At 44.7% G+C, this 26,643-nt stretch overlaps 1 protein-coding gene and 1 pseudogene across 3 annotated transcripts; both read right to left on the reverse strand.

Annotated features, from left to right (window-relative positions):
- DCK (deoxycytidine kinase) lies at positions 1–25,760 on the reverse strand. 2 transcript variants are annotated; one of them, XM_079766632.1, is made up of 7 exons: positions 25,375–25,760; positions 19,212–19,327; positions 5,891–6,084; positions 4,561–4,708; positions 2,827–2,942; positions 2,007–2,097; positions 1–137 (listed from the first exon to the last, which is right to left on the reverse strand). In XM_079766632.1, exons 1-7 carry the CDS (start codon positions 25,463–25,465, stop codon positions 111–113), a joined length of 783 nt encoding a protein of 260 aa, XP_079622758.1. In that variant the 5' UTR covers positions 25,466–25,760; the 3' UTR covers positions 1–110. The 2 variants fall into 2 exon arrangements, with proteins under 2 accessions (XP_079622758.1, XP_079622757.1); XM_079766631.1 differs by having other exon boundaries at positions 5,891–6,087.
- Positions 8,037–17,576, reverse strand: LOC307096920 (suppressor APC domain-containing protein 2-like; annotated as a pseudogene). Its single transcript has one exon. The product of its transcript is annotated as a suppressor APC domain-containing protein 2-like (transcript).
- Positions 25,761–26,643: the final 883 nt, after the last annotated feature.

A 26,643-nucleotide genomic window follows, 5' to 3' on the forward strand; every position in this document is an offset into this window, starting at 1 on the left:
ATGGTTAAAAACTTGGGTTTTCTAAAGAGACTTGTATAAATACAAAGCTACGAAGATACACAAAGCTGGAGTGTCTGGAATCATTTTGCTCCCTGAAGTCTTCAGCAAGATCACAAAGTGCTCAAAAATTCTTTGACCTGAGAGGAGGAAAAACATATTAATATAGTTATTTGACTAATTTGAGATATCTAATATTCATCTTCATTTAAAAGTATATAACAATTGAGGACCCACCTATATAAATAACTCTATCACAAAGCCATAGCATTTACTTTAAAAGATGTATTAATAAATATTTTAGTAGTAAAAGCTGAATGATATAAAATGTCATTAAAGGAGTTACTAAATTTAGCCTAAGATTGATATAGTTCTATAACAGCCATAATCTCTAGTTTTATAATCTTTAATTTTATAATCATAATTTTAGCTCTTTATAATGCCTCAGACCCTGACATGTGCAGCTTTAGTATTGGTAACATTAATAACTGTAATGGTTTAAACAATTCTGAAGGTTCAGACATGTAACAGATCTGTAATTTTTCTTTTTTTGCAATGCTTCCCCCCACCCCCCAGTTAATTTTCTGTAATTTCTCTGAAACACAAATTTGAATCTTGTATATACTCTGTAATGTTAATGTCAGAGGAAAGGCAATATAAGCAGTGACTGAATCTAGACAACTAACCAACATCATAGTAACAAGATTTTGTTCTCTTCATGTTCTAGACCACACAGTAATTCTCCTGAACAAACAACAATTATTGCCATGTAAAAATATTTCAAAAAGAAAACCAACTGCTAACATTATTAATAAAACAAAAATAAATAATACAAAATGATGATTTCTAGTCATTCTTCACAGAAATGTTACAATAAAATTTTTAAAAGTGGATTTACAGATTCATTCAGTTAAAATGATAGTTGGCTGTTAGTGCTTCAATGGCTAACTTAATTTATTTTAATAGTTATCATTTAAGTGAATTCCATCCTATACTTTTAAATATCATTTATAGTAAGAAAGAAGTCACTTGAATTGTCCAGATATGCTTTAATTTATATGATGGAAAAAACAACTATCTGTAAATGTTAAGGTTTTAAAAATTCTTGAGATATATCCCTTAATGAATGTCAAGTACCTATTAGGAAATAGCAAACATTTTGTGACAGGAAAAAAAATATATCAAATTTATCTCAAAACTAAACAAACAAAAAAGTGTGGCTTCTTTAGACCTTAGATCACTAAGCTAACTAACACAAGTACAAAGATATTTGTTATGTAATTCTCATGACTATTCTCTCTCAAGCACTCATCAAAAAGTTTTCTCCCAGTACCGTTATCAATAAAGGCACCACTCACTTAATAGAATATACCAAACATATGGGGGATAGATTAACTCTGATTAAGACAATGACTCAATGATTAGACGATGACAATTCATCATTGACAAGGCCCCAAATAGCCTGGACGGCATGGCTCAGTGGTTGAGCAGCAACCTATGAACCAGGAGAGGTCATAGTTCGATTCCAGGTCAGGGCCTATGCCTGTGTTGTGGGCTCAATCCCCAATCCAAATAAATTTCAAAACTAAAACTCCTTTAATCTCAAGACTAATATAAAAATGGATAAGATCTATATCTTACAATTTCAAATATTCTCCATATTGAATCTAGTTGAAAAAAATAAGCAGTTTATTATTAAAATGTCTAAAGATTGGTGGTATAGGGAAAGGGAAAAAAGGAGAGAAGCAAGCAAGAACTTTTGTGATTATTCCTGTATCTCAGATAAAGGAACTAAAGGATTAAAAAGCTCCTTATTTTAGGTAAGGCCACAAAGCTAGAATTTCAAGTTAGGATTACAATCTAAATAGTCTAAATCCCTCTAAAGCTTTTAATTGCCCCTTAATGTAACTTTATGTAATCAGTTGTGTTAGAAAATTTTCTCACAAATTAGAATACCGTTTTAGACAAGACCAAGCAAATATTAGTTTATACTCTTTGTATAAATCTACCTTTTCAACCAGACTGTCATGTTTGTCTTTAAAGTCTTCATTAACATCCAATATTAAGATAGGCACTTCTTCAAGATAATCAAAGTTGGTTCTATTTAAAGAGTGATGAACAAAACAATTAGAAAAAAGCAATAAATAAGAGAAAAACTAAAAACTCATTATTATAACATAGAAAAATAAAAATGGCAGTCATTTTTCTATTAAAGTTATTCTGTAAGTACTTCATCTGACAGCCCCTTCTTTCTCACCTAGATTTACGTACACATATCTAAAAATCTCAAGTATAATATATAAAGCTAGGCATTGTGACATGTAATAGTCCTCAAAAACCAAAAACATACTGTATAGTAGGAGGAATGTCTGCATTTTAAAGATGATAAAACTAAAGTTCAAGGAGACTACTTTGAAACTCAGAGATTGTCCAAGGTCATACACTAGTAAGTGGGGCTGGTTTGAACCAAAAACTGATTAGTGGCAAAGTCCATACTCTTAAAAATTATGCTATACTACCTCCCAAGTCTTGATCTAAGAAACAAATTTAAAATATCTTAAAATAGTGTCTGAAAGAGAGTACCTAAATAATATACACAGATATATTTCCTACTTTATCACTTAGTGTGAAATTCCTTATATTATGCTGTCAATACCACTGGGGGAAATTAGCTATAAAAACTTTAAGGAAATGGATCTTATTGAAATAAAAAGAATCAAAATCCACACCTAATTTTAAAATAAAAAATTGGACATATTGTACATTTTTTAATTAAAATTTGATAGAAGTATTAAAAATGAGTAGTAAATAAGAATAAGGAAGTCTTACTTCAGTGTTCTGTGCAGGAGCCAGCTTTCATGCTTATAGTGAAGCTTCTCTAAATATTCAAGAGGAATGCCTTGTTCTTCATTTCTTCCCCGTAAATATATTCTACTCAAGCATTTCTAAAAGCAAGCAATAAGAAGAGAGGGTAGCCCTGGCTGGTTTGGCTCAGTGGATAGAGCGTTGGCCTGGGGACTGACGGGTCCCGAGTTTGATCCCAGTCAAGGGCACATGCCTGGGTTGCAGGCTCAATCCCCAGTTGGGGGCATGCAGGAGGCAGCTGATCAATGATTCTCATCATTGATGTTTCAATCTCTCTTTCCCTCTCCTTTCCTCTCTGAAATCAATAAAAATATATTAAAAAAGAAAAAAGAAGAGAGAGTGGGGGGATCAATTATTCTTATCTGATGCCATTAAATTTTTCTTTTTTAGTGTCCTTTTAGTCATGCTAACCAAAATCTCTATTCCTTCTAAGAACAAACAATAGTTCCTTTTTCCCTCCCTATACTTTTCAACAATTTGGTGGCTCTAAACCAAATACTAGTATTACTTTCAAAAATAAGTCTATAAACATTTGGCACCAACATTTGAAATGTATTGTCTAAAATAAGTTTGGTAAAAAGAAAAAAAAGTGCAGAATAAAACTGTTCTATTATAAATTCTCTTTTCAAATAATTAAATGATCATCTAATCAAAGGATATCATAAACAATATTAATGAAACAATAGATTTATATTAGACTTTAAGATATCTGTTTCTAACAATGAAATTATTATTCTTTCTTCTATATTTGCATTGATTATTTTCATAATTAAAAATTATTTTCAGAAATAAAAGTAAATTTCAAAATTATTGTTGTTAAATTCTGGTTTACTTGATGTTAGAAGAACAAAATCATCACTTGGAATCAGAAACATAGTTCCTTTGAAAATTGAGCTTCAATATAACACAGTATTCTTTCAGGCTAGGAGTTGTACCATTTACATTCATCAGAACCTACTTTGTGACTCAAGTAAAAAGTAGAAATAAAAATCAAAGAAAAATGGGAATGCAAGCACCAAAACCAGAAATTTAATAAATGTAAGCTCTCATTTAGGTTAGTTTTATGAAAGGCATCCACTTGGTCTTCCTGCATTCATTACAAAATTTCATATGTAAACAATAGCTATGTTACAACCTATGATGAAAGACACAATTTCAAGTAAACTTCCTTAACTAAAATTGGCAAGGGTCTACTAAGTCTCTTCTCAACTATAGCTGCTACTACCCACCCATTCCAAACCAAAAGCATGAAAGATTTCCTCCATCAACTTTGCCATTCATTCAGCAAATATTTACTGAGCTCCTACTATGTATCCAAGCCTTATTCTAGGCACTGAAAATTCAACAGTAATTAAAATATCCAAAGTCCCACCTCATGAAGCCCATATTCTAGAAGTTGCTTAAGCAAGTTTCTTAATCTAGCTGTGATAAGAGACTCTGCAAAAGTTAAGAAATAATGAAGAATAGAACTGAGGTAGAACAAATAAGGACCTAAAAGAGCAGCCTGCCAAATCTGGGTTCCTAGTTTGCTGAGAAAATAGAATCTTCTATCTACACAGTTCTCAGTTTCTCATTTGGAGGTAGGAATCTAGAGGGTGGGGAGTGAAGTTTATTATTTTGCCTTCACTGCATAACACTGAAAATTTTCTAAATATTACTTTAAATTTTCAAAGGAGCAAGCAAATGTTTAAGTCTCACCTCTGGACTAGCTCGAAGATAAATGATTCCATCCAGTTCAAGGCTTTGGCCAAATTGGTTATTCATCCAGTCATGCCAGTCCTGATAAATTGTCCACTCTGTTTCATTCATACATTCAGATTCATACAAATTAGATGCAAAAATATACCTGAAAGAGAGTCTACATAAATCCTTTCCAAAAAGTACAGAGAAATAGAAAAGATAAAATGGATCTATCAAATGGACATGGAACCTTTTCCTAAAACCTGTGGCAGATAATGCCTTGGATAACAGAAAATAAATAAATAAATAAAGTATCTCCAACTACAGGAAATTATGTATTGCCCAGTGGTTCTCAGAAATGTGGTGTGAGGACCCCTGGTACACCCCAAGACCTTTCCAGGGCTTTGTGTGAGAGGCCAGATAACTTTATACTTCAACCAAAACAATATATTCAACAGAGTGAATACAGAACCACAAAGAGAACCTAGCTGTCTTCCATTAAATCAGGCATTAAAGAGATTCACAGAAATGTAAAATGCTGCTCTTCTCACTATTTCTTTTTGCTTTGAAAAATGTAATTTTCACTAGTATGTTATTTATGTTTATATATAATGGGTTTATTATAGCTAACTTTAAATCATTTTTTCCATTTCTCAATCTTAATATCTAATAACAGAAATATGAATAAGACACAAAGATCTTTGAACTTCTCAATAATTATTAAGAATGGAAAGGGGTCCTAAGAACAAAAGTTTGAGAACCCCTGTTCTGAGCTAACTCTAGAGATTAAAAGAATTCTTGCATACGCAGGGTAATTCCAAGGCCCCCTTAAAGATTTTTGATCTTCTTGCTCCAGGTGAGTCTAGAATATAGATTCAGATTTAACCAGAGCAGATGAGAATTTTAAGAGGGTTGGAGGAAAAAATTTCTCTACAAATTTGAATGAGATGGCCACATATTCCCTGTTGTTTCCATGGAATCTAGAAATTATCTATAATAATAAAAGTATAATATGCTAATTAGACTGGCCGTCCAGAAGGACGACCTTCCGGATGAAGCCGGGGCTGTGAGGGAAGCCCGGGTCCTGGGTGCTGGAGGGAAGCTGGTGCTGGCAGTCGGGGGAAGGAAGGCCTACTCTTGCACGAATTTCGTGCATCGGGCCTCTAGTAAATACTATAACTTCCCTAATGCCATTAGTTTCAAGCTGCTAAAAGTATTAAATGTCATTCTCCATCTCAAATCCCCAACTCAACCGCTCTTATTACTTTGATTCTAAGGAAACAGAAAAAAAAAAATCCAGTTCTAAGCCAAGGATCCAACCTAATAAGTACAAGTAATTTATATATACCTGTCACTATACACAGATCGTTCAAAAAATACTGCAGGTTTCTCCGCATCTTTGAGCTTGCCATTGAGAGAGGCAAGCTGAGCTCGTATGCGACTGAGGCAGGCATATGACTGGAAGGTAAAAGACCATCGCTCAGGTTTCTCATACATCATCTGAAGAACATTCCCACCACTTTTCTGGGATGTGGTCAGTTCCTGCTTCAAATTTGAAAAGAAAAAAAAAAAGAAACAAAAAGCAAAGTTAATGATCAATAGGCCTATTTTAATTTTTTTAAAAGCTCATAAAGAGAAGTTGGATAAATAAATGCATCATGATTAGCAAAACCAAAGTAAGTCTTCTTCTTTCTTCTCTTTTCCACTGTATTTTTAGGTTACCTGAAGCCAGGAAGAATTTGAAAAGCTAGCTTAACCACCAATTCCTTAGATGTTTTTCTTTTTTTTTTTTTTTTTTTTAAATATATATTTTATTGATTTTTTACAGAGAGAGGAGGGAGAGGGAAAGAGAGTTAGAAACATCGATGAGAGAGAAACATCGACCAGCTGCCTCCTGCACACCCCCCACTGGGGATGTGCCCGCAACCAAGGTACATGCCCTTGACCGGAATCGAACCTGGGACCTTTCAGTCTGCAGGCCGACGCTCTATCCACTGAGCCAAACCAGTCAGGGCTCCTTAGATCTTTTTCACAAGAGGTCACAAACAGCCTATGTCAGAAATTATTTGTTTGGCCCAAATGGAACTCTTAAAACATTTAAATTAGTTGTCAATATCTAAGAGCTAAATAATTTCATATAATATAGCTGGATGTTTATCTTTCTTTCAAAAATAGGAAAACGAAGTAATACTGTGCTGTATTTCCTCTTGGTAAAAATCAGCTACAGCAAAGTCACATGTGCTTCGCTAGGTAGGACACATGCTCATTGTTTATAAGCCCCACCATTCCCTGTTGAGACTCACAACTTTATGAATATTGACTGCTGGATACACAAGAGAAGTTAGCAATCGAGCACAAGTATCAGGCACAAATTCTTCAAGTTGCTATTTCATCTTATAATAAATGAGTCAAAACTGGTATTCCTTTTTAGTTCTTGTCTGTTTTCAGCTTTTCTATTTCCTGCTTTGATGTCAGGTGGTCAACACAGTTGCCTCTTTAAAGTCCCTTCCTTGACAGCCCCTTCTAATCAGAAAATAAGTTTATTAGATTGTGTCAAAAGTATAAGTAAATACCCTAAGAACCTTAATACATAATTTTTGTGACCTCCATTTTGGCCGCAAAAATAATGTGCTTCCTTCCTTTTCTCAGCGATTTGCATGTCCCTTTATCCTATACTTTAAACTATTGCAAACATTCCCCTTCAAAAGAAAAAGCAGTTAAATTTGTGTTTTCAAAGAATATTTTCATAATGTACTGTCACGTAGTAAAGTTTGGCAGTTCTAAAATAGTTTCATAAACTTTTAAGTAATTAACATGCATTTTATCTTAATAAAACTTCCTTCACCTTTCCTGGATGTCAACTACTCCTTCAAAGAGGGTCCGGGTGAGGCTGGGTCCTGGGTCCGGGTGAGGCCACGCGACCCTGGGTCCGGGTGTACCCGGATCCCGGGTCCGGGTGAGGCCGTGTGCCCCTGGATCCGGGTGAGGCTGGGTCCCGGGTCCGGGCGAGGCCGCGCGCCCCTGGGTCCAGGTGAAGCTGGATCCCGGGTCCGGGTGAGGCCGTGCGCCCCTGGATCCGGGTGAGGCTGGGTCCCGGGTCCGGGCGAGGCCGCGCGCCCCTGGGTCCAGGTGAAGCTGGATCCCGGGTCCGGGTGAGGCCGTGCGCCCCTGGGTCCGGGAGAGGCCACGCGCCCCGGGGTCCGGGTGAGGCCACATGCCCCTGGGTCCGGGTGAAGCTGGGTCCCGGGTCCGGGTGAGGCCACGCGCCCTGGGGTCCGGGTGAGGCCAAGCGCCCCTGGGTCCGGATGAAGCTGGATCCCGGGTCCGGGTGAGGCCGTGCGCCCCTGGATCCGGGTGAGGCTGGGTCCCGGGTCTGGGTGAGGCTGCGCCCCTGGGTCCAGGTGAGGCCACGCGCCCCTGGGTCCGGGTATAGCTGGATCCCGGGTCCAGGCAAGGCCGCACGCCCCTGGGTCCGGGTGAAGCTGGATCCCGGGTCCGGGTGAGGCCGTGTGCCCCTGGGTCCGGGAGAGGCCATGCACCCCGGGGTCCGGGTGAGGCCACGCACCCCTGGGTCCGGGTGAAGCTGGATCTCGGGTCCGGGTGAGGCCGTGTGCCCCTGGATCCGGGTGAGGCCGTGTGCCCCTGGATCCCGGTGAGGCCGGGTCCCGGGTCCGGGTGAGGCCGCGCCCCTGGGTCCGGGAGAGGCCACGCGCCCCTGGATCCAGGTGAGGCCACGCGCCCGAGTCCGGGTGAGGCTGGATCCCGGGACCAGGTGAGGCCGCACACACCTGGGTCTGGGTGAGGCCACGCGCCGCTGGGTCCGGGTGAAGCTGGATCCCGGGTCCAGGTGAGGCCGCACACACCTGGGTCCGGGTGAGGCCACGCGCCGCTGGGTCCGGGTGAAGCTGGATCCCGGGTCCGGGTGAGGCCGTGTACCCCTGGATCCAGGTGAGGCTGGGTCCCGGGTCCGGGTGAGGCAGCGCCCCTGGGGCCAGGAGAGGCCACGCGCCCCTGGATCCGGGTGAGGCTGGGTCCCGGGTCCGGGTGAGGCCACGCGCCCCTGGGTCCGGGTGAGGCCACGTGCCCCTGGGTCCAGGTGAGGCTGGATCCTGGGACCGGGTGAGGCCACACACACCTGGGTCCGGGTGAGGCCACGCGCCCCGGGGCCTGGGTGATGCTGGGTCCCAGGTCCGGGTGAGGCCGCGCGCCCCTGAGTCCGGGTGAAGCCGCGCCCCTGCGTCCAGGCGAGACCAAACCATTTGTCCACCATCCAGAGCTGACAAGTCAGTGCCGACATGTACACATAAGGAACTGGTGGACATTGAAATTGGGTCTCAAAAGAACTGTTGGTCCAGAAAGAAACTTACTATAGACTGATTCATTTGCCTGTCAGCATAACTATTATTGCTCGTTTCACATTCGGTTCTTTTAAGTATATTTCTAGTAACACATGATGTCACTCATCTAGGGGAAATGATGAACAACATAGACTGATGAACAAGAACAGACCCAGAAACAAGGAGGCATCGATCGGACTGTCGGGCCTCAGAGGGAGGGTAGGAGAGGGTGGGGGTAGGGGGGAGAGATCAACCAAGGGACTTGTGTGCATGCATACGAGCCTAACCAATGGTTAAGGACAACAGGGGGGTGGGGGCATCTGTGGGGAGGGGTGGGGGATGGGAACGGGGGGATGAGGACAAATATGTGACACCTTAATCAATAAAGAAATTTAAAAAAATAAAATAAAATAAAAAAATAAAAACAAAGAGGGTCTATGAGTAGACCAAAAAACATTTGCATTTATCTGTAGTGAAAAAGAATCCAATGAAACAGAAAAACCAGGTCACATTAAATTTATTTCAATACTGACACCAGATTTTATAAGACACATTTCCTCATTTCTTCAAAAGGAGATGGAGCATATTTTTAAAATATATTTTATTGATTTTTACAAAGAGGAAGGGAGAGGGATAGAGTTAGAAACATCAATGAGAGAGAAACATTGATCAGCTGCCTCCTGCACAATCCCTACTGGGGATTGAGCCCACAACCAAGGTACATGCCCTTGACTGGAATCAAACCCAGAACTGTTCAGTCCACGGGCCGATGCTCTATCTACTTAACCAAACCAATTAGGGCATTAATGACATATTTTAAAGATAATCTTAACATGGGAAGAGAAGGTAAGGGAGATACATCTTATATGACACCTAGTCTCATTATTTTACTAATATCTGTGGCAGCCTGTCAATACATAGCAACATTACAGCTACTAGGTGGCAGCTTAAAAAAAAGCTTAAAAAAAGAAAAACCCAAGCTAAGCTAACAGGTGCAAATTTAGTTACTGACTAGGGAAACAGATCAAAAGTTAACAACAGCCCAATGCTTCTAATTCTACACCAACTGCCCAGAGTGTGATTAAATGGAGAACATCCAAATCAGGACTGGCCTTGAAAGAGTTGAATCTGAAGACAGTCTACTTTTCACTACTGATGATATTCTAAAGAAAGATGAGATTTGGACAATGGGTGACTCACGCTCTAACCTTAAGGATTAGATCAGGGATGGGTATAAAAAAGGTATTCAGTATGAAAAAAGAAAGTCCCATTTCTTGAGTTTTTAAAAAGAAAAAATAAAGTATCCAGCCCAGCTGGGTGGCTCTGTTGGTTGAGCACTAGCCAGTACACCAAAAAGGTTGCGGGTTCAATTCTCGGTCAGGGCACATACCTAAGGTTGCCGTTTCATCCCCAGTCAGGGCACATACAGGAAGCAGCTGATCAATGTTTCTCTCTCACATTGATATTTGTCTCTCTCTCCCGCACCTCTCCTCTCTCCAAAATCAGTAAAAAAATATCCATAGGTGAGGATTTTCTTTTAAAGTGTACAGATACAAGGAATACACTCGCCCAACACCACCCTCACACTCCACAACCTTGTACCCCAAAATACTATCCTCATGAGGCAGGAAAGTTAGAATAGGGAACAAAGGCCTCAAGCTCTAACACTCCCTCAACTTGGCTGGAACATCAGACACAACCTTCACTGACCACCTGTTCCCTGAGAAGAGACAAGGATGAATGGCAACAGCAGTCACCCCACCAGCGTCACAAGCAGAGGACCATCCTATTCCACCACCCCCTTGCCCACGTTTAATAAAAGCCTTCCACCCAGACCCACTGGGGCACTTCATTAACAGCCTGTATTTTTAACTTGATAAAGTCTATTTTTGTCAAAAATAAATAAAAATTTAAAAGTCTTTAAAATTTTGGCATTTGTTTTTATATATCAGTTTCTGTTATACAGAAACTGATTAGTGTGAGGTATACTGAGAGGCAGAGACATTTAATGTGTCAACAAATTAGTCATATATATTTAATGAGTTAGAAGCTTATGACACTAAAACTAAAATGGACCTTAACTGGAGGTCACCTAATCCAATCTAGTCTAACACTGCCCCAATGAAGGAATCCCTTCTCTATTTCTGATATTGGTTTAATTTGGCTTTCTCCCTAACACCTGATAATAACTGCAGTGACTGTTGATCCCAGAAATGGGAGTAAAGAGACATTTTTAGAACACAAATCTCATTTCTAAAGGTAAGCAAACTTGAGTGGGGCACTTCAGTGAAAGAGGCCCTGAGACATACTTTAGGAGGAAAAATGCAGGGTGGGAGAAGACAGAAGATCCAAAAAGAAAATGAGCAAAAGGATCTGTACAGGGACTTCAAAAAAAAAAAACAACCACACGAAATGACAAATAAATTAAATAAAGGAGCACAATCTCATTAGTAATCAGGAAAATACAAATTAAAAACACAATATATTAAACACTCAGAAGAATGACAAAAATTAGGAAGCTGAAAAATACTAAATACTAGCAAAGATATGGAGTAGTAACAGCTTGAGTACACTGCGGGAACTGTAAACTAGTAGAAACACTTTGGAAAACAAGCATTTTACATATACCCCACCGTCCAATAATTTTACTTTATTCCTAGAGAAAATCTTGCATTTGTGCACTAGGATTCATGTTCCCAGCAGAGCTGTTTTTACAGCAACTAAGCCAGAAACCACTCAAAATTTGATCACAGGTGTAGAATGGACAAATAATGTCATATGAATACAATTTAATATTATATGGCAATGAAAATGAACAAGCTATAGCTGCATGCAACAATCTGGACAATTTTCACCAACTTACCAAGCAAAAGATACAAAAGGAAAAAGAATGTAAACAGTTGATTTCGTTTATATAATATTCAAAACCAGACAAAACTTAGTTGTATTTCTTAGAGATATGTTCATTTACTAGTATGGTCAAGTTATTTTAGAAAGCAGGAAAATTATTACCACAAGAATTATTTTATGAGTGATTATCCCAGTGGAGTTGTTACCCTAGGATAGGGAATGAAATATTGTAACTTGAGAACTTCTACAATGATAGTAATGTTCTCTTTTTTAACCTGGATGACGGTTACAAAGATATCAGCCTTAAAATTGTTCTTCAAACTGTACATAAGTTTCATATACTTTTCTTTAGTTATATCATATGTCAATAAAAAATGTTGAAAGAAAGAATCGACCCAAACCACTATGCTCAATTAATATTTGACAAAAGAGGCAAGAACATACAATGGAGTCAAGACAGTCTCTTCAATAAATGGTGTTGGGAAAATTGGACAGATGCATGCAAAAATATGATACTAGACTACCAACTTACACCATACACAAAAATAAACTCAAAATGGATAAAGGACTTAAACATAAGACGGGAAACCACAAAAATACTAGAGGAATCCACAGGCAGCAAAATCTCAGATATATGCCAAAGCAATATCTTCACCAATACCACTCCTAGGGCAATGGAAACTAAAGAGAAAATAAATAAATGGACAACATCAAAATAAAAAGCTTTTGCTCAGCAAAAGAAACCATCAACAAAACAACAAGAAAGCCCACTGTATGGGAGAACATATTTGCCAATGTTATCACCAATAAGGGTTTACTCTCCAAATTTACAGGGAACTCATACAACTTAACAAAAGGAAGATAAACAACTCAATCAAAAAATGGTCAACAGACCTAAATAGATAGTTTTCGAAAGAAGACATAAGGAAGGCCAAGAGACATATGAAAACATGCTCAAAGTCACTAATTATCCAAGAGATGCAAATCAAAACGACAATGCGGGACCATCTCACACCTGTCAGAATGACTATCATCAACAAATCAACAAACGACAAGTGCTGGCGAGGATGAGGAGAAAAAGGAACTCTCGTGCACTGCTGGTGGGAATGCAGACTGGTGCAGCCACTGTGGAGAACAGTATGGAGTTTCCTCAAAAAACTAAAAATGGAACTCCCATTTGACCCAGTGATCCCACTTATAGGAATATATCCCAAAAAACTAGAAACACCAATCAGAAAGGATATATGCACCCCTATGTGCATAGTGCCACAATTTACCATAGCTAAGATTTGGAAACATCCTAAAGTGCCCATCAGCAGATGAGTGGATTAAAAATCTGGTACATCTACACAATGAATACTATGCTGCTATAGAAAAGAAGGAATTCTTACCATGTGCAACAGAATGGATGGAACTGGAGAGCATTATGCTAAGTGAAATAAGCCAGTCAGAGAAAGATAAATATCACATGATATGGAATATAATAAACATAAACTGATGAACAAAAACAGATCCAGAGACAGAGAAGCATCGATCAGACTGTCAAACCTCAGAGGGAATGTAGTGGAGGGTGGGGGTACAGGGGAGAGATCAACCAAAGGACTTGTATACATGCATATAACCCTAACCAATGGACACAGACACCAGGGGGGTGAGGGCATGAGTGGCGGGGTTAGGGGGCAATAAGGGGATAAGGACACATATGAAATACCTTAATCAATAAAGAAGTTAAATATATATATAAATAAATTGAAAAAAAGAAAGAAATGTACAAATTTACCCATTTTAAAATTCTGCTAAAGGCTAACCATGCCTTTCCCCAGCAGAAAAGAAAATGGATCCATATAGAAATGAAGTCCATTCAAGCCTTAGTCCTGAGTATTCTAAGGATTTGGGTGTACTGAAGGGGCCCCCAACCTAAAGTTAACTACACTTGGCAAATAGGTGTGTGAGAAAATATCTTTAGTTATTCAAAATCATACATTCTCAAAGTTTACAGATTATTTTTTATATATATACTAGAGGCCTGGTGCACAAAATTAGTGCACTGGAGGGGTGTCCCTCAGCCCAGCCTGCACCCTCTCCAATCTGGGACCCCTCAGGGGATGTCCGACTGCTGATTTAGGCCCTAAACCGGCAGTCGGACATCCCTCTCACAATCCAGGACTGCTGGCTCCTAACCACTCGCCTGCCTGGCTGCCTGATTGCTCCCTGCCTCCCTACCGGCCTGATTGACACCTAACTGCTCCCCTGCCGGCCCGATCGCCCCCAACTGCCCTCTACTGCAGGCTTGGTCCCCCCCAACTGCCCTCCCCTGCCGGCCACCTTGTGACAATGTGGGGGCAGCCATCTTGTGATGACGTGGGGCGGCCATCTTGTGACCACGTGGGGCAGCTATCTTGTGACAACATGGGGGTGGCCATCTTGTGATGTGAGGCTCAATTTGCATATTACCTCTTTATTATATAGGATATATTGATTGATTGATTGATTTTAGAGAGGAAGGGAGAGGGAGAGAGAGAAATATCAATGATGACAGAATCATTGATTGGTTGTCTCCTGCATACCCCCTACTGGGGATCTAGCCCAAAATCCAGGCATGTGCCCTGACCAGGAATTGAACAGTGACCTCCTGGTTCATAGGTCAATGCTCAACCACTACTGAGCCATGCCTCATCAGGCAACAGATTATTTTAATAATAATTTCTCCTTGTATATATTACTTACATTTTATTTTTTTATTTTTCTTCACATTTTCAAGGACCTTTTATTTCCTTACACATATAAAAGTTATTTTATATTCTGATAATTCCAACATCTGGGGTATCTAGTCTGTTGTTTCTGTGGCTCTCATGGCAGAGTCTTTCCTTGTGTTTGGGAAAACTTGTTTTTAGCCTGAAGGTGCTCATTTCTCTTGGAACTTGCACTCCTCGGGGGCAGAGGTTCTCATCGGGGCAGTTTGCCACCCCACCCCCCCAGGCCTGTGTCACAGACATTCTGGTTGCTTCTGGCATCTAGTGGGGAAGCCAGGGCCCCCCTCAGAGCAACGGGCCCTGGATTGCCCAGCCCTGAACACCACCGTGCAAGTCTGCGGGACCTCTCCAGATGTTTGCCTCTGCCAGTGGCCTGGCCCTGCCAACCTGGGACCCCCGAGATCCTGCCCTTGAGGCTGCAGGGCCACACAGGAAACTGATGCCACCTGCATGGAACACCGGGGCCAAGGGAGGCCACCCTCCCTTTCCTTTGTGTAGCCAGGTTATCCCTGCTACCTGAAGGGCCAGCTTCACGTGGGAGGTCTCCTGATGACAGCCCCCTGGGGCAGACATAGGTCCTGTCTCCCCAGATTCCTGGCCGTTTTGACCCATTCTGGAGGGCCGGGGAGGAGCATTCCAGATGGAATAGCATGTGCAAAGCCCAGAGGTGGGAGGTGGGCTGCACAGCTACAGCCCGAAACCAGAGGGTTGGGTGGAGGCTCCAGGCTGCACCACTGGGGCCTGAGTCTGCAAGTGCTGGGATCACGAGAGGATTCAGAGCAGGGGACTGTGGGCTTCAGTTCTGGAAGTGTCACAGGCTGCATTTGGGGAGCAGAGGGACCCCAGTGAGGGTGGGCGCAGGGCCTGAGCTAGGTTAGGGGACTGGTCATGGGATGAGAGGGAGGGAGGGGCAGATCCAAGAACCATGGAAGAGGAAGACTTGGGGAGTCCTGTGGGCAGGCCCTCTTGGCTGGCACGGGTGCCCTGCAAGTCTACCTAGATGCCCGACGGAGACTGTCCTGCCCTCGAACCTGCTCCCCCGCCCCCCTGCCTGGAGGACCTTTCCCAGCCTCCTTCTGGGTCCTGAGCTCCCCTTTCTGAGCAACATGATGTCTCCCAGCCCAGACCTGGGGCCAAGCTGGGGTGGGAAGGAGGCCACAGTTGGGATGCATACCTGGCGGGGGTGCTTGGCCCACCAGGATCCTCACGGCACGTCTGGGATTACAAGGCTCTCCCCACCCTGGTGAGGGCCACACCGGAGCCACTGGTGACCACAGCTTGCCCTGGCCAAGGTGCCTGGGGAGCTCCAAGGACCTGAGCCGGGCCACAGATTGCTCTGTGGGCTTGTCTGGGTTGAGTCTCCGCCAGGAGGGATGACGGCTAAGCCATGTTGATTTAGGGCCCGGAGTCTGTGTAAAGGGGCAAGCAGGCCCCACTCCAGGCACCTTCATACATCCCGGGGGTCGCTGGAACCAGGTATAGGCAGTCCCCATACCCCCATCAGGGCCATCCCCACCCCCTCCATCTGTTCCTGGTGAGGAGCCCCTAGTTTGGGTGTCCTGGGTTGAGAGAGGTCACCTGATTGGCCCTCAGGTATCCCAGCCCACCCCAAGGTCCCCTACTCCAGCCCCCACGTGAGACCTCAGTGGAGGCTTCAGGATCCATGACCAGCATGCAGGTGGTTCCCTCTGCTGGCTGCTGTCAGAAGTGCAGCCCCACGTGACCAGGACCTTTTACTAGAGACTCCAGAGGGGAGGGGAGACAGACCAGCTGTCCAGGGGTCCTCAAACTTTTTAAACAGGGGGCCAGTTCACTGTCCCTCAGACTGTTGGAGGGCCGGACTACAGTTTAAAAAAAACTATGAACAAATTCCTATGCACACTGCACATATCTTATTTTGAAGTAAAAAAACAAAATGGCAAAAACACCCGCACGTGGCCCGTGGGCCGTAGTTTGAGAACGCCTGCAACACTAGGCAGATTACTGACACCTGGACACCTGGTAAACTGGAGGAGGGATCCACTGACTGCGAGAAAGAGGTAGCAGCAGCTTCAGGCTGAGCCCCACAATGGAGCCCTGGCCCAGGTCAGCTCCCATCCCCAGGCCAGGATGGAAGGGCATCCTGGGGACAGCCCACCTGCCAGCTCCACCTGGGGCTGGGAGGCCGGAGAGCTGTGTCCAGGCCAGCCGGGTGGTCTTCAGCCAGCGAGGCTGGGATCGAAGGGCACTGCCCAGGGCCAGTATCCGGTCAAGAGGCCATGTCCATGCCCGAGGCCTTAGATGAAGGTGGAGTTCAGAGGCCCAGCGTCCTGCTGGCTGAGGGCACGCTCCTCGAACAGCTGTTTGATGAGGAAGGACTTCTGCTCCAGCTGCGAGATCTGCTCGCTCGTGTTGGTCACCTCCTGCGTGAGGAGCCGGTTTTGCTCTTTGAGCATCAGGATGGTCTGCTGCTGCCAGCCAGGTGCGGGGGGTGAGGCGTGGGCCAGGGTGGGGTATGGGGGCCCTGAGGAGGCCTAGGGCAGAGCCGTGCAGGCACAGGCCACAGCCAGCAGCTCCCCCAGGCCATCTCCTGCATCTTGGGCAGCAGTCACCCCAGCGGGCGGGGGATCCACTCAGCCCCAAACTCAGCGTTGGCCCGGCTCTGGCCCAGGCAGCGCTGGTGCTCCTGCACGTGCTGCAGCTGCTGCTGGTACCAGTCTCGGCCCTGGGCCATTATCTGCAGATCCTGCAGCAGCACCTCCTGCTCCAGCTCTGCCATCTGCTCCAGCAGCTCACAATCCATTCCTTTGTGATGCCTCCGTTTGTGTGCCTCCGATGTTCGCCCCGGGCTGGGGGGGGGGGGGGGGAGGGGGGGCGGCCCACCGGGGGTCCCCACGCCCAGCTCCCAGGCCCTGCAGGTCACTGCACCCACGTCCGAGCTCAGGCTCCGCTCCAGCGCTGTGCCCTGCTGCCGCTCCGGCACCACAAGGCCGGGTGATGCCTCCCGTCTGGACGCACAGCTTCTCCAGGTTCTAGGCCGCACCACCAGGGCTGTCCGCGGGGGGAGGGGGGGCACCCAGCTGCAGGGCTTCCTCTCCAGGATGGTCCACGGCTCCTCGGCGGGCACGAACACCAAGCACTACCGGGGCTGTGGCGGCAGCTGGCCCCTCCGGGCCCGGGCACGCGCCGGGCCCCGCGGGCTACCGTCGGCGCTCCCCAGCGAGAAGCGCAGGCCAGCCACAAAGCGCTCAAAGCTCAGGTAGCCACTGGCCAGGGCAAACGCGCAAGCCCTCGAGCAGGTCGCGTGTATCAGTGCCCCGCCAGCGGGAGTAGATCTCGCGCAGGTGCACATAGCTGCACCACTGGTTGTCCAGGATGTCGAAAAGGGTGCGCAGGCTCTGCAGGAAGGCGCATGGCAGCCCCTCGGTGCCGGGCGCGGTGGGCGGCACGCGGCCCAGCTTGGCCATCGCAGCTCCAGCCATGGGCCTGCTGGCGGGGCTCCGTCCTGGGCCCGCCCCCGGCTGGGTCACCACGCGGCCAGACAGCGCACGCGGCCCGACAGCACACAGGGCCTGTCCTCACAATAGCGGCTACTTTTTGAATGGGCCTCCATGTGGCATGAGTGCTCATTACCATCCGTGGCGGCCATTGGCCGAGGCTGGCCCATCTCCTGACTGAGAAGCTGCCAGCCCGGTGTGATTTTCCTGAGAAGGGGCCCGGGCCCTGGCCGCTCCTGCCGCGTGCGGAGGCCCCAAAACTTACATTTTAAAAACTCAGTTATTTCCAGATTCCTCATACCAATAGTTGAACTTTAAACATAGACTTTTTTCAATCCTCTGTCCACCTCAGCTCTAACAAAGCTTTAAGCAGACATTCCCATTTTGAAGGTTTCTGCTATACAGCTATGCAGCTTTCAGTTTCAATTCTCATTTCTCCAGAAATTAAAGTATTAGCAATTCGATATCTCTTCTTCATACACATAAAGTAAAAAATTGTGCTTTGAAAAATGAGATTTACCCAGCCATCATGGCTCAGTGATTGAGCATCAACCCAAGGTTTGATTCCTGGTCAGGGCACATGCCTGGGTTGTGGGCTCAATCCCAATGGGAGGTGTTCAGGAGGCAGCCCATTAATGATTCTCTCTCATCATTGATGTTTCTATTTCTCTCTCCCTCTCCCTCTCTCTCTGTAGTCAATAAAAATATATTTTTTTAAAAAATAAATGTAACTCTTATTTCCCCTTCTTCTCATTCACAACATAGAATGAATAATGCTGAGAAATTGAAACTTGTGTCCAGGATGAAAGTCTGGCAAAAAATGACAATACAAAGAAATGGAAGCTTAAATGGTTCTTTCTAAGACAAAAGGCTTAAAAAATAAACTCATAAAATTCAGTTACTAGGTAGTTTTGTTTTTCTTGTTTGCTTATGTTTTTTAAAACAAAAAGTAAAAAACAACTCAAGGAATTTAACTTGCAATTAGATTTTTTTTAACACTTTTAAATTAATTTTTAAAAACTTTAAAAATTTTACTTAGATATAATCAAGTACATATATGTTATGTGCATATATACTCCAATGTTTACATAGTTAAACATCATTGTACTACTATGCAGATGAACATAAATAATTAAAGCTAGGTTTCAAAGTTTTACTGGAAAAAGGAAAAACAAGCAAACACCCAAGAGATTAAATACTACTGCTTCTCTAAGCCAAAAAGTTTTTATTTTACTTAAATTTTATTTTCATACCTGAAATTCATCTTGAGTACTTTGAACATTGCACCATCTGGCAACTGGTTCAGGTACCACTTCCCAATCCTCACAGACTTGTTTAAGGATATTCACAAATGTTGACTTCCCTGCAGCTATTGTGAAGAGGAAAAGTAAAACTGAGGAAAAAAACTTATCAGGAAAAAAAAAGCCAAAGTAGTCTTCAACTTTTCAAAAGTTATAAACATGCATAGCATAACAACATTTCGCTCAATGTTGAACTACATGTATTATGGTGGTTCCCTCAAGACTAAAGCTGAAAAATTCCTATCACCTAGAGACACATAGATATCCTAATGTCTTTGCACAAGGCATTATTTACATACTAGTGGCCTGGTGCACGAATTTGTGCACGTTGAAAGGAAATTAATTAGAAGAAATATTTAATATCTCTATTCGTCCTTTCTCTATAATAGAAATGTCAACCAAATTCATGATCGACAATGACATATCGAAACACATCTGTCCGATTGGCACCAGCGAGAGCTTTATGTGTACTGCATTATGTGCGAGTCAACTTAGCCTTTTATATGTATAGAATAAACTTGCTTAATTAGACTTGCTTTCTGATTTAGTTAACTTTTTCCAGCCCAGTGAAGCACCCCAACTTCTCTTTCAGGTAATTGTCAGCAGCACAGCAGTAAATATCAACACGAAGCAGATTATTATTGTAGATCACGCAGGGAGAACAAAGGGTAAAATATTAACTGCAGCAGTGTTTGACTATATTCTGCCCAGTGAGAAAACCTGAAGTCATTCTCAAGGTGCACCATTTCTTACTTCTTTTCAGTTGGGTCAAGTTTCTAAGCTTTCAAAATCTCTATTTTCCGGCTAATGAAAAGAAAATAGGATTCCACCAAGTCTCCTATCTACCTGCTCCAGGACTTCTGTGAGGATCAAATGAAATGAGGCATGGGAAAACACTTCACAGACATTTGGTTCAAGTGTAAAATGCGGGGACGAAAAAATGGCAGCGGAATAGATGGACATGTCCCGAGCCTTGTCCTGGAGCAGACAGAATGAGCAGCTGAAACAAATAACATCCACTCCGAATTGGGGAAGGAGACTCAGCTGCCCAGGGCACTGAGACCACGCGAGCAGCAGACACGTGAGCAGCCCGCTCCTGTCCAAGGAGCAGCAGCCCCGTGAGCAGCCCACCCAAGGCTGAAGAGCAGCAGCCTCACATGGCCTGCCCCTGTCCAAGAAGCAGCAGCTGTGTGAGCGGCCCGCTCCCTAGTCCAAGGAACAGCAACCACACAAGCAGCATGCTCCTGTCCAAGGAACAGCAACCACACAAGCAGCATGCTCCCATCCGAGGAGCAGCAGCTCCATGAGCAGCCCGCCCCCGTCTGAGGAGCAGCAGCTGCACAAGCAAATCTGCCCCCATCCGAGGAGCAGCAACCACGCTAGCAGCCCACTCCCGTCTGAGCAGCAGCAGCCGCGCGCAGCCTGCCCCCATCAGAGGAGCAGCAGCCTCATGACCAGCCCACCCCCGTCCGAGGAGCAGCAGCTGTGCAAGCAGCCTTCCTCCATCAGCAAGAGGAGATACCACTGCTGCAAACAGCACCCACCAGAGGAGCCGCTGCCAACTAAGGAGCAGCCGCTGCCATGACTGCCCGAGGAGCAACCACAGCCTGAGGAGCCACTGCCACCCAAGGAGCAGCCCCTGCACGACTCAACACCTAGTGATACATATAAAGCTCTCGCTGGCGCCAATCGCACACGTGTTTCCATCTGTCATTGTCAATCGCGAATTTGGTTGACACATCTATTATAGAGAAAGGGCGAATAGAGATATTAAAATATTTCTTCTCATTAATTTCCTTTCAATGTGCATGAATTCGTGCACTGGGCCACTAGTAAATTATAAAACCTTTTTTGCAAAGTACTTCCTACAAGCAATAGCCATGTTTTCTCTGTTTTATTTTTATGGTTCTGTGCAATGTGTACTCTATCCAATCCTTAAAAAAAAATTTATCTGATCATTCACTAGTTTCTTAGAAATTGAGGTGGGGGAGATATTCAGGTAAAATTAGAATACATTATATTTATAAATTACCCAGGAATGCATTCAATTTAATAATAGGAAAAGTGTTGACCTAAAATTTAATAGGGTGCAGCAGTTCTCCTAATGACCACCACACCCTTTCTATCTGAAGTCACCAAATGTGGTTGTATTAGACATCTCCACTTAGCATGTCTCTCTCTCTCTCTCTCTCTCTCTCTCTCTCTCTCTCTCTCTCTCTCTCTCTTTCTCTCTCTCTCTCCACACATACATACACACACAAACATAAACATAAAAAGCAACTTCAGTATGCTTATAAGTAAAGCCTCCTCTTCCTTATAAACTGGATCCAAAGAGGGCAAAAAGAACTTACCTTTGACTTACAAAACTACATTCAAATCTAGGACATTAAAAGGACAACAGAAAAAAAGAACAAACTGGAAGAACTTTGAAAGTTCACATGTAGGGCCCTAGCTGGTTTGGCTCAGTGGATAGAGTGTTGGCCTGTGGACTGAAGGGTCCTGGGTTCGATTCCAGTCTAGGGCACATGCCTGGGTTGCAGGCTCAATCCCCAGTAGGTGGCATGCAGAAGGCAGCCAATCAATGATTCTCTCTCATCATTGATATTCCTATCTATCTCTCTCCCTCTCCCTTCCTCTCTGAAATCAATTAAAAAAATAAAATAAATCACACATAGAGGGGGAAAAGAAGAGGTTGATAAGGTAACAGAGAACAGTTGAGGAGAAAAACTTTTAAGGATAAATTAGATGACTATTGGATTTAATAATGAGAAAAACACTGATGACCATGGATTTTGTGTGTAGAGAATAAGCATAGGGACTGTAAGGCATCTAGAAGAATAATAAGTGGAAACATAAAAATGATCACCAGACATTCACTGAGCTAGATGAAGATGGAAAAGAAAACATGATGCTCAGAAAAAACACCCGAGGAACACATTTTAAAAATCAGGCAAAATCAATCAATCTAGCCTGAGAGCACTTAGGCTAGAATTCAGCTTTCTTCTGACACTGCCTACAAATGGAAAAAGTTTATGTGGTCATATTTTGAAATTTTAAAAGTAATAAAAGTACATGCAATTCAAACAATAATTACCTGCAGTTCCCAACTGTACTAACATCTAGTTTGTTAGCTTTTGGGGGGGAGGCTAGAAAATAAGCTAATTAATAAATTCATATTCTATAAAGGCAAAGATGAACAAGAACCAAGGACACTGATGTTAATACTTTAAAAAGTCATGGCACCTAACAATTATGAATGCCAAGCAGGCTTCATGCCAAAAGTTATTCTGTACAGACTACTAAAATGAGAAGAAACAGGTTAAGGCCTACATAAATCTAACATAAGGGGGTATTTTAGTAACAGAGAACATGAGAAGATGGTTATCCTATACTAAAGGCCCGGTGCACAAATTCATGCACCAGGGGGTCCCTAGGCCTGGCCTGTGGGATTGGGCCAAAACCGGCTCTCCAATATCCTCCGAGGGGTCCCAGATTGCGAGAGGGCGCAGGCAAGGCCAAGGGACCCCACCAGTGCACGATCGGGGACAGGGAGGGACGTGGGAGGTTGGCTAGCCAGGGAGCTACAGGAGGGCTCCAGAGCGTGTCCAGCCCATATCGCTCAGTCCCAATCAGCCGGACCCCAGCAGCAAGCTAACCTACCGGTAAGAGCATCTGGCCCCAGTGCACGTCATAGCGAGTGGTTGAGTGGCCTTAGCATATCATTAGCATATTATGCTTTGACTGGTTGAACGGACGACAGAGGACAACTGGACACTTAGCATATTAGACTTTTATCATATCTATAATAATAATCTATAATAATAAATGCATAGTATGCTAATTAGACCAGACAGCCAAACAACCTTCCAGACAAAGCTGGGGCTGCAAGGGCTGAGGCAGCTGCCAATGTTGCAAGGGCTGAGCCCCTTGCACGAATTTTGTGCATCGGGCCTCTAGTAGAATAATAAAAACATAACATGCAAATTGACCGTATGGCGGAATGACCAGTTGCTATGATGCACACTGACCACCAGGGGGCTGATGCTCAACATAGGAGCTGCCCCCTAGTGGTCAGACTATTAAGATGAGAAGAAACAGGTTAAGGCCTCCATAAATCCCACAGGGGGAGCGCCGCTCAGCCAGAAGCCGGGCGCAGGGCTGGCTGGCGAGCCCAGCTGCGGTGGTGGGAGCCTCTCCCACCTCTAAGGCAGCACTAAGGAGCAGGGAGCCCGGCTCACAGCTGGCAAGCGTAGTGGCAGTGGTGGCAGGAGCCTCTCCTGCCTCTGCTGCAGGTGGGTGCAAGCGGTAAGGAGTGAGGGGTCCCAGACTGCGAGAGGGATGTCCGCCAAGGGGTCCCGGACTGCAAGAGGACACAGGCCGGGCTGAGGGCCCCCCTGCCCCAGTATACAAATCTCATGCACCAGGCCTCTAGTATGAATATAAAATAAAATGAACAGTTAAGTCTCAAATTCTAGGGATCAGAGAAGAATCACAAATTGTTTTCTACAACACAGATAAGCAATTTGTACATTTATAGCTTATTTGGGTCTGACAAATTGGAGGGGACATGAGCAACAATGCAAAAGCAATTAACAGCAACTGGCAAAGCTTCAGTGTCAGGAAAGACTAAGTGGTGAGGAATAAAGCCCATCTAAATAGCAAAATGTCATCTTACAGAAATGCAGGTTTCGGTGTTAGCAAATATTCAGATTTTAGTTCCAGGACCTCAAGTCCTCTATATAAAATGGTGTAAATCAATGCATATAGTCTGCCCTCAGCATCCACGGACTCCCAACTACAGAAACAGTACAGGTATTTATTGGAGGGGAAATCCACGTATAAGTTGACCTGTACAGTTCAAATACATGTTGTTCAAGGGCCCAACTGTATATGGATCTTTTCCACTGGTGCCTTAATACGAGAGCAATGAAACAAAATGTCCTCTTTGAGGGTATGTTCAGCTTCTTTTCTATTCCTTGGAATGCTGCTAAAGCATCTGCTTACCTTGCTTTTTAAAAGTCCAAGTGCTTTATAAAAATTAAAGAAACAAAAAACAAAGCGCAAGTGCTTTGAATGGGGTAAGAATTTAAAAACATTCACTGTATGCATGAATGACTAGTACATAACTTGGAGACAAAAAAAAATTATCTCAAAACAGGAAATGTCAGGCATAGGTTTCCTGAAGCAGAAGTTCAGATGCATCTTGCAAAATGCGTTAATGGTGTGTCCTGTCCTCATCTGGGTAAAGAACAGAAACATAACGGTCTTTGAATCATAGCCCAAAGTTTACTTGGATGTAGGGTAGCCGGTGAGGAAATCCAGGCTGTTAGATAATTAAAAACCTGTCCTTGTACACCAATGTTTATAGCAGTTTTAGTCATAATCGCTAAAAACTGGAAACATATCCACAACTAGGGAAGAGATAAACTGTGGTATAACCATGCAATGGAATAGTACTAGGCAACAGAAAAGAACTACCGAGATAAGCAACAGGAATGAACATATAATCATTATGCTAATTTAAAGTATAACACGCAAGGCTACACGCACTATGATTCCCGTTATATCACATTCTGGAAAAGGCAAAACCTATGAGGATAGGACTGAGATCAGTGGTTGCCAAAGGCGAGGAAGAGAGGGGCTGACTACAAAGGAGCGCAGGGAACTTCCTGAGGTGATGGAAATGTTCTCAATCCCGATCGTGGTGGGAGTAGAATGACATTCTATGTTTGCCAGTCCTCACTGAAGAGTTCACCTAAAAGGGGTAACTTATGTAAATTGCACCAGAAGAACTGACACCCACTCCCCCCCCCAAAAAAAAAAACTTCCTTTTGTGGGGTCCCAACAAAGAGGATGAAACCGGCCCTAAGCGCTGCCAGAAGCCCGGGAGGCCACCGCCGCCGTCGTTGGGGCAGGGAGGAGGCCGGGAGGGCACGGAGGAGGCCGGGAGGGCGGAGAGGAGGCTGCGGTCGGAGGGGAATTCCAGACCGCAGCTCCACAGCCAGCCGGGAGGAAGGTCCTCACTGAGGAGCAGCAGAAATGCAGCAAACGCGCGCGCCGCCGCCGCCGCCGTGACCCCCCTTCTATGGACCCAACATCGCGCGGGGCTCCTTACCGATGTTCCCTTCGATGGAAATCTTCTTGATGCGGGTTCCCTCGGAGCTGGTCGCGGGAGAGGGGCAGCTCCTCTTGGGTGGGGTGGCCATGCCTCGACAGGGGGCGGCCCGAGCGCGTCGGGCAGGTGGCTGGGAAGTGGGCACAGGTGCTCGCGCCGCCGCCGCGCTGCAGGCTGGACTCGGGCTCGTCACTGGGTCTCCCGCCGGCGGGTCTCCGATTTGATTTTGGCGCGCGGAGGCGGCTGCCGACGGAGGCGGACCAGCGGCGGGGCCGCCCGCCCGCCCAGAGGGGAGGCCACGCCCCTCCCCCTCCCCCCAGCAGCTCGGAACGTCGGCTCGGGGCCCCTCAGCGTTCGCCCGCCGAGTCCGGGGCCGCTGGGTGCAGCCCGCAAGGAGGATCCCGCGAGAGCAGAGGGCGGGGCCGCGCGCGCGATGACGCAGGCGCGCCGCTTCCGGGGACGCCGCGGGGAGGCGGGGAGGCGGGGAGTGGGTGCTTCCTGAGTGGTGGAAACCACTGGCAAACGCCCAAGACCTGGGAGCGCGGGAGGGCGCCCAGAGGGTGTTGCCTGCTGTCGTCACCTGGGCTGGGCTTGGGGAACTCGCCCCTGCGGTAGGGCTAGTGGAGATAAAGCGTCTGAACAGAATTGGTTGGACTTGAACCTTTGAACTTGTCGGGCTGAAGCAATGTGTAATAGAAAAATCAGACATTGGCCTATGTTCTCAGCCTGGAGGACGAGCATCAGGCTGAGTTCTGCTGGGCAACCCAGCCAGGCAGTTTCCAGCTCTTTTCATGAATTAACTAGCAATCCAATGCTGAAGATCCCACAATTAACCCCATTTGTCAATAGGAAACAGGCACTGAGAGGCTGTTGTTCAAAGTCAGCAAGTGGAACTGGGGTGGGAATTTAGAGCAGAGCAGGCTGTATTAACAAACCTTGTTACTACTTCACCAATGTACTAATACAAGCCCAAATCATTTGCCAGGTCAAGTCTTCACAAATTTATCGTTTATTCGTCTAAAAGATATAAAAGCTTGTTACTTTGCTCACCTTGAGTTTCATATTTTTAAGGGACTGCTGTACAAACAAAATTTGTGAAATAAAATTTGGTTTTCTCCTATTAATCTGTCTTATGTCAATTTACTTATTAGACCATCTAAAGAACCTAGAAGGGAGTAAGGAAAACATTTTTCACCTCTACAATGCTATGTAGAAGTTAACACATTGGGTATATTTCAGCATGACTAGAACTTACATAACTTTGCATGC

Source organism: Cnephaeus nilssonii (assembly GCF_951640355.1).
Source record: "Cnephaeus nilssonii genome assembly, chromosome: 1".
NCBI classification, from domain to species: Eukaryota; Metazoa; Chordata; class Mammalia; order Chiroptera; family Vespertilionidae; genus Cnephaeus; species Cnephaeus nilssonii.

Coding starts and splice junctions, on each gene's coding strand:
- DCK (XM_079766631.1), bottom strand. CDS start 25,465: ATGGCCACCCCACCCAAGAGGAGCTGCCCCTCTCCCGCGACCAGCTCC. Junction 4,709..5,890: donor CGATCTGTGTATAGTGACAG/GTATATATAAAT, acceptor ACTCTCTTTCAG/GTATATTTTTGCATCTAATT. Junction 2,098..2,826: donor CTCCTGCACAGAACACTGAA/GTAAGACTTCCT, acceptor CTCTTTAAATAG/AACCAACTTTGATTATCTTG.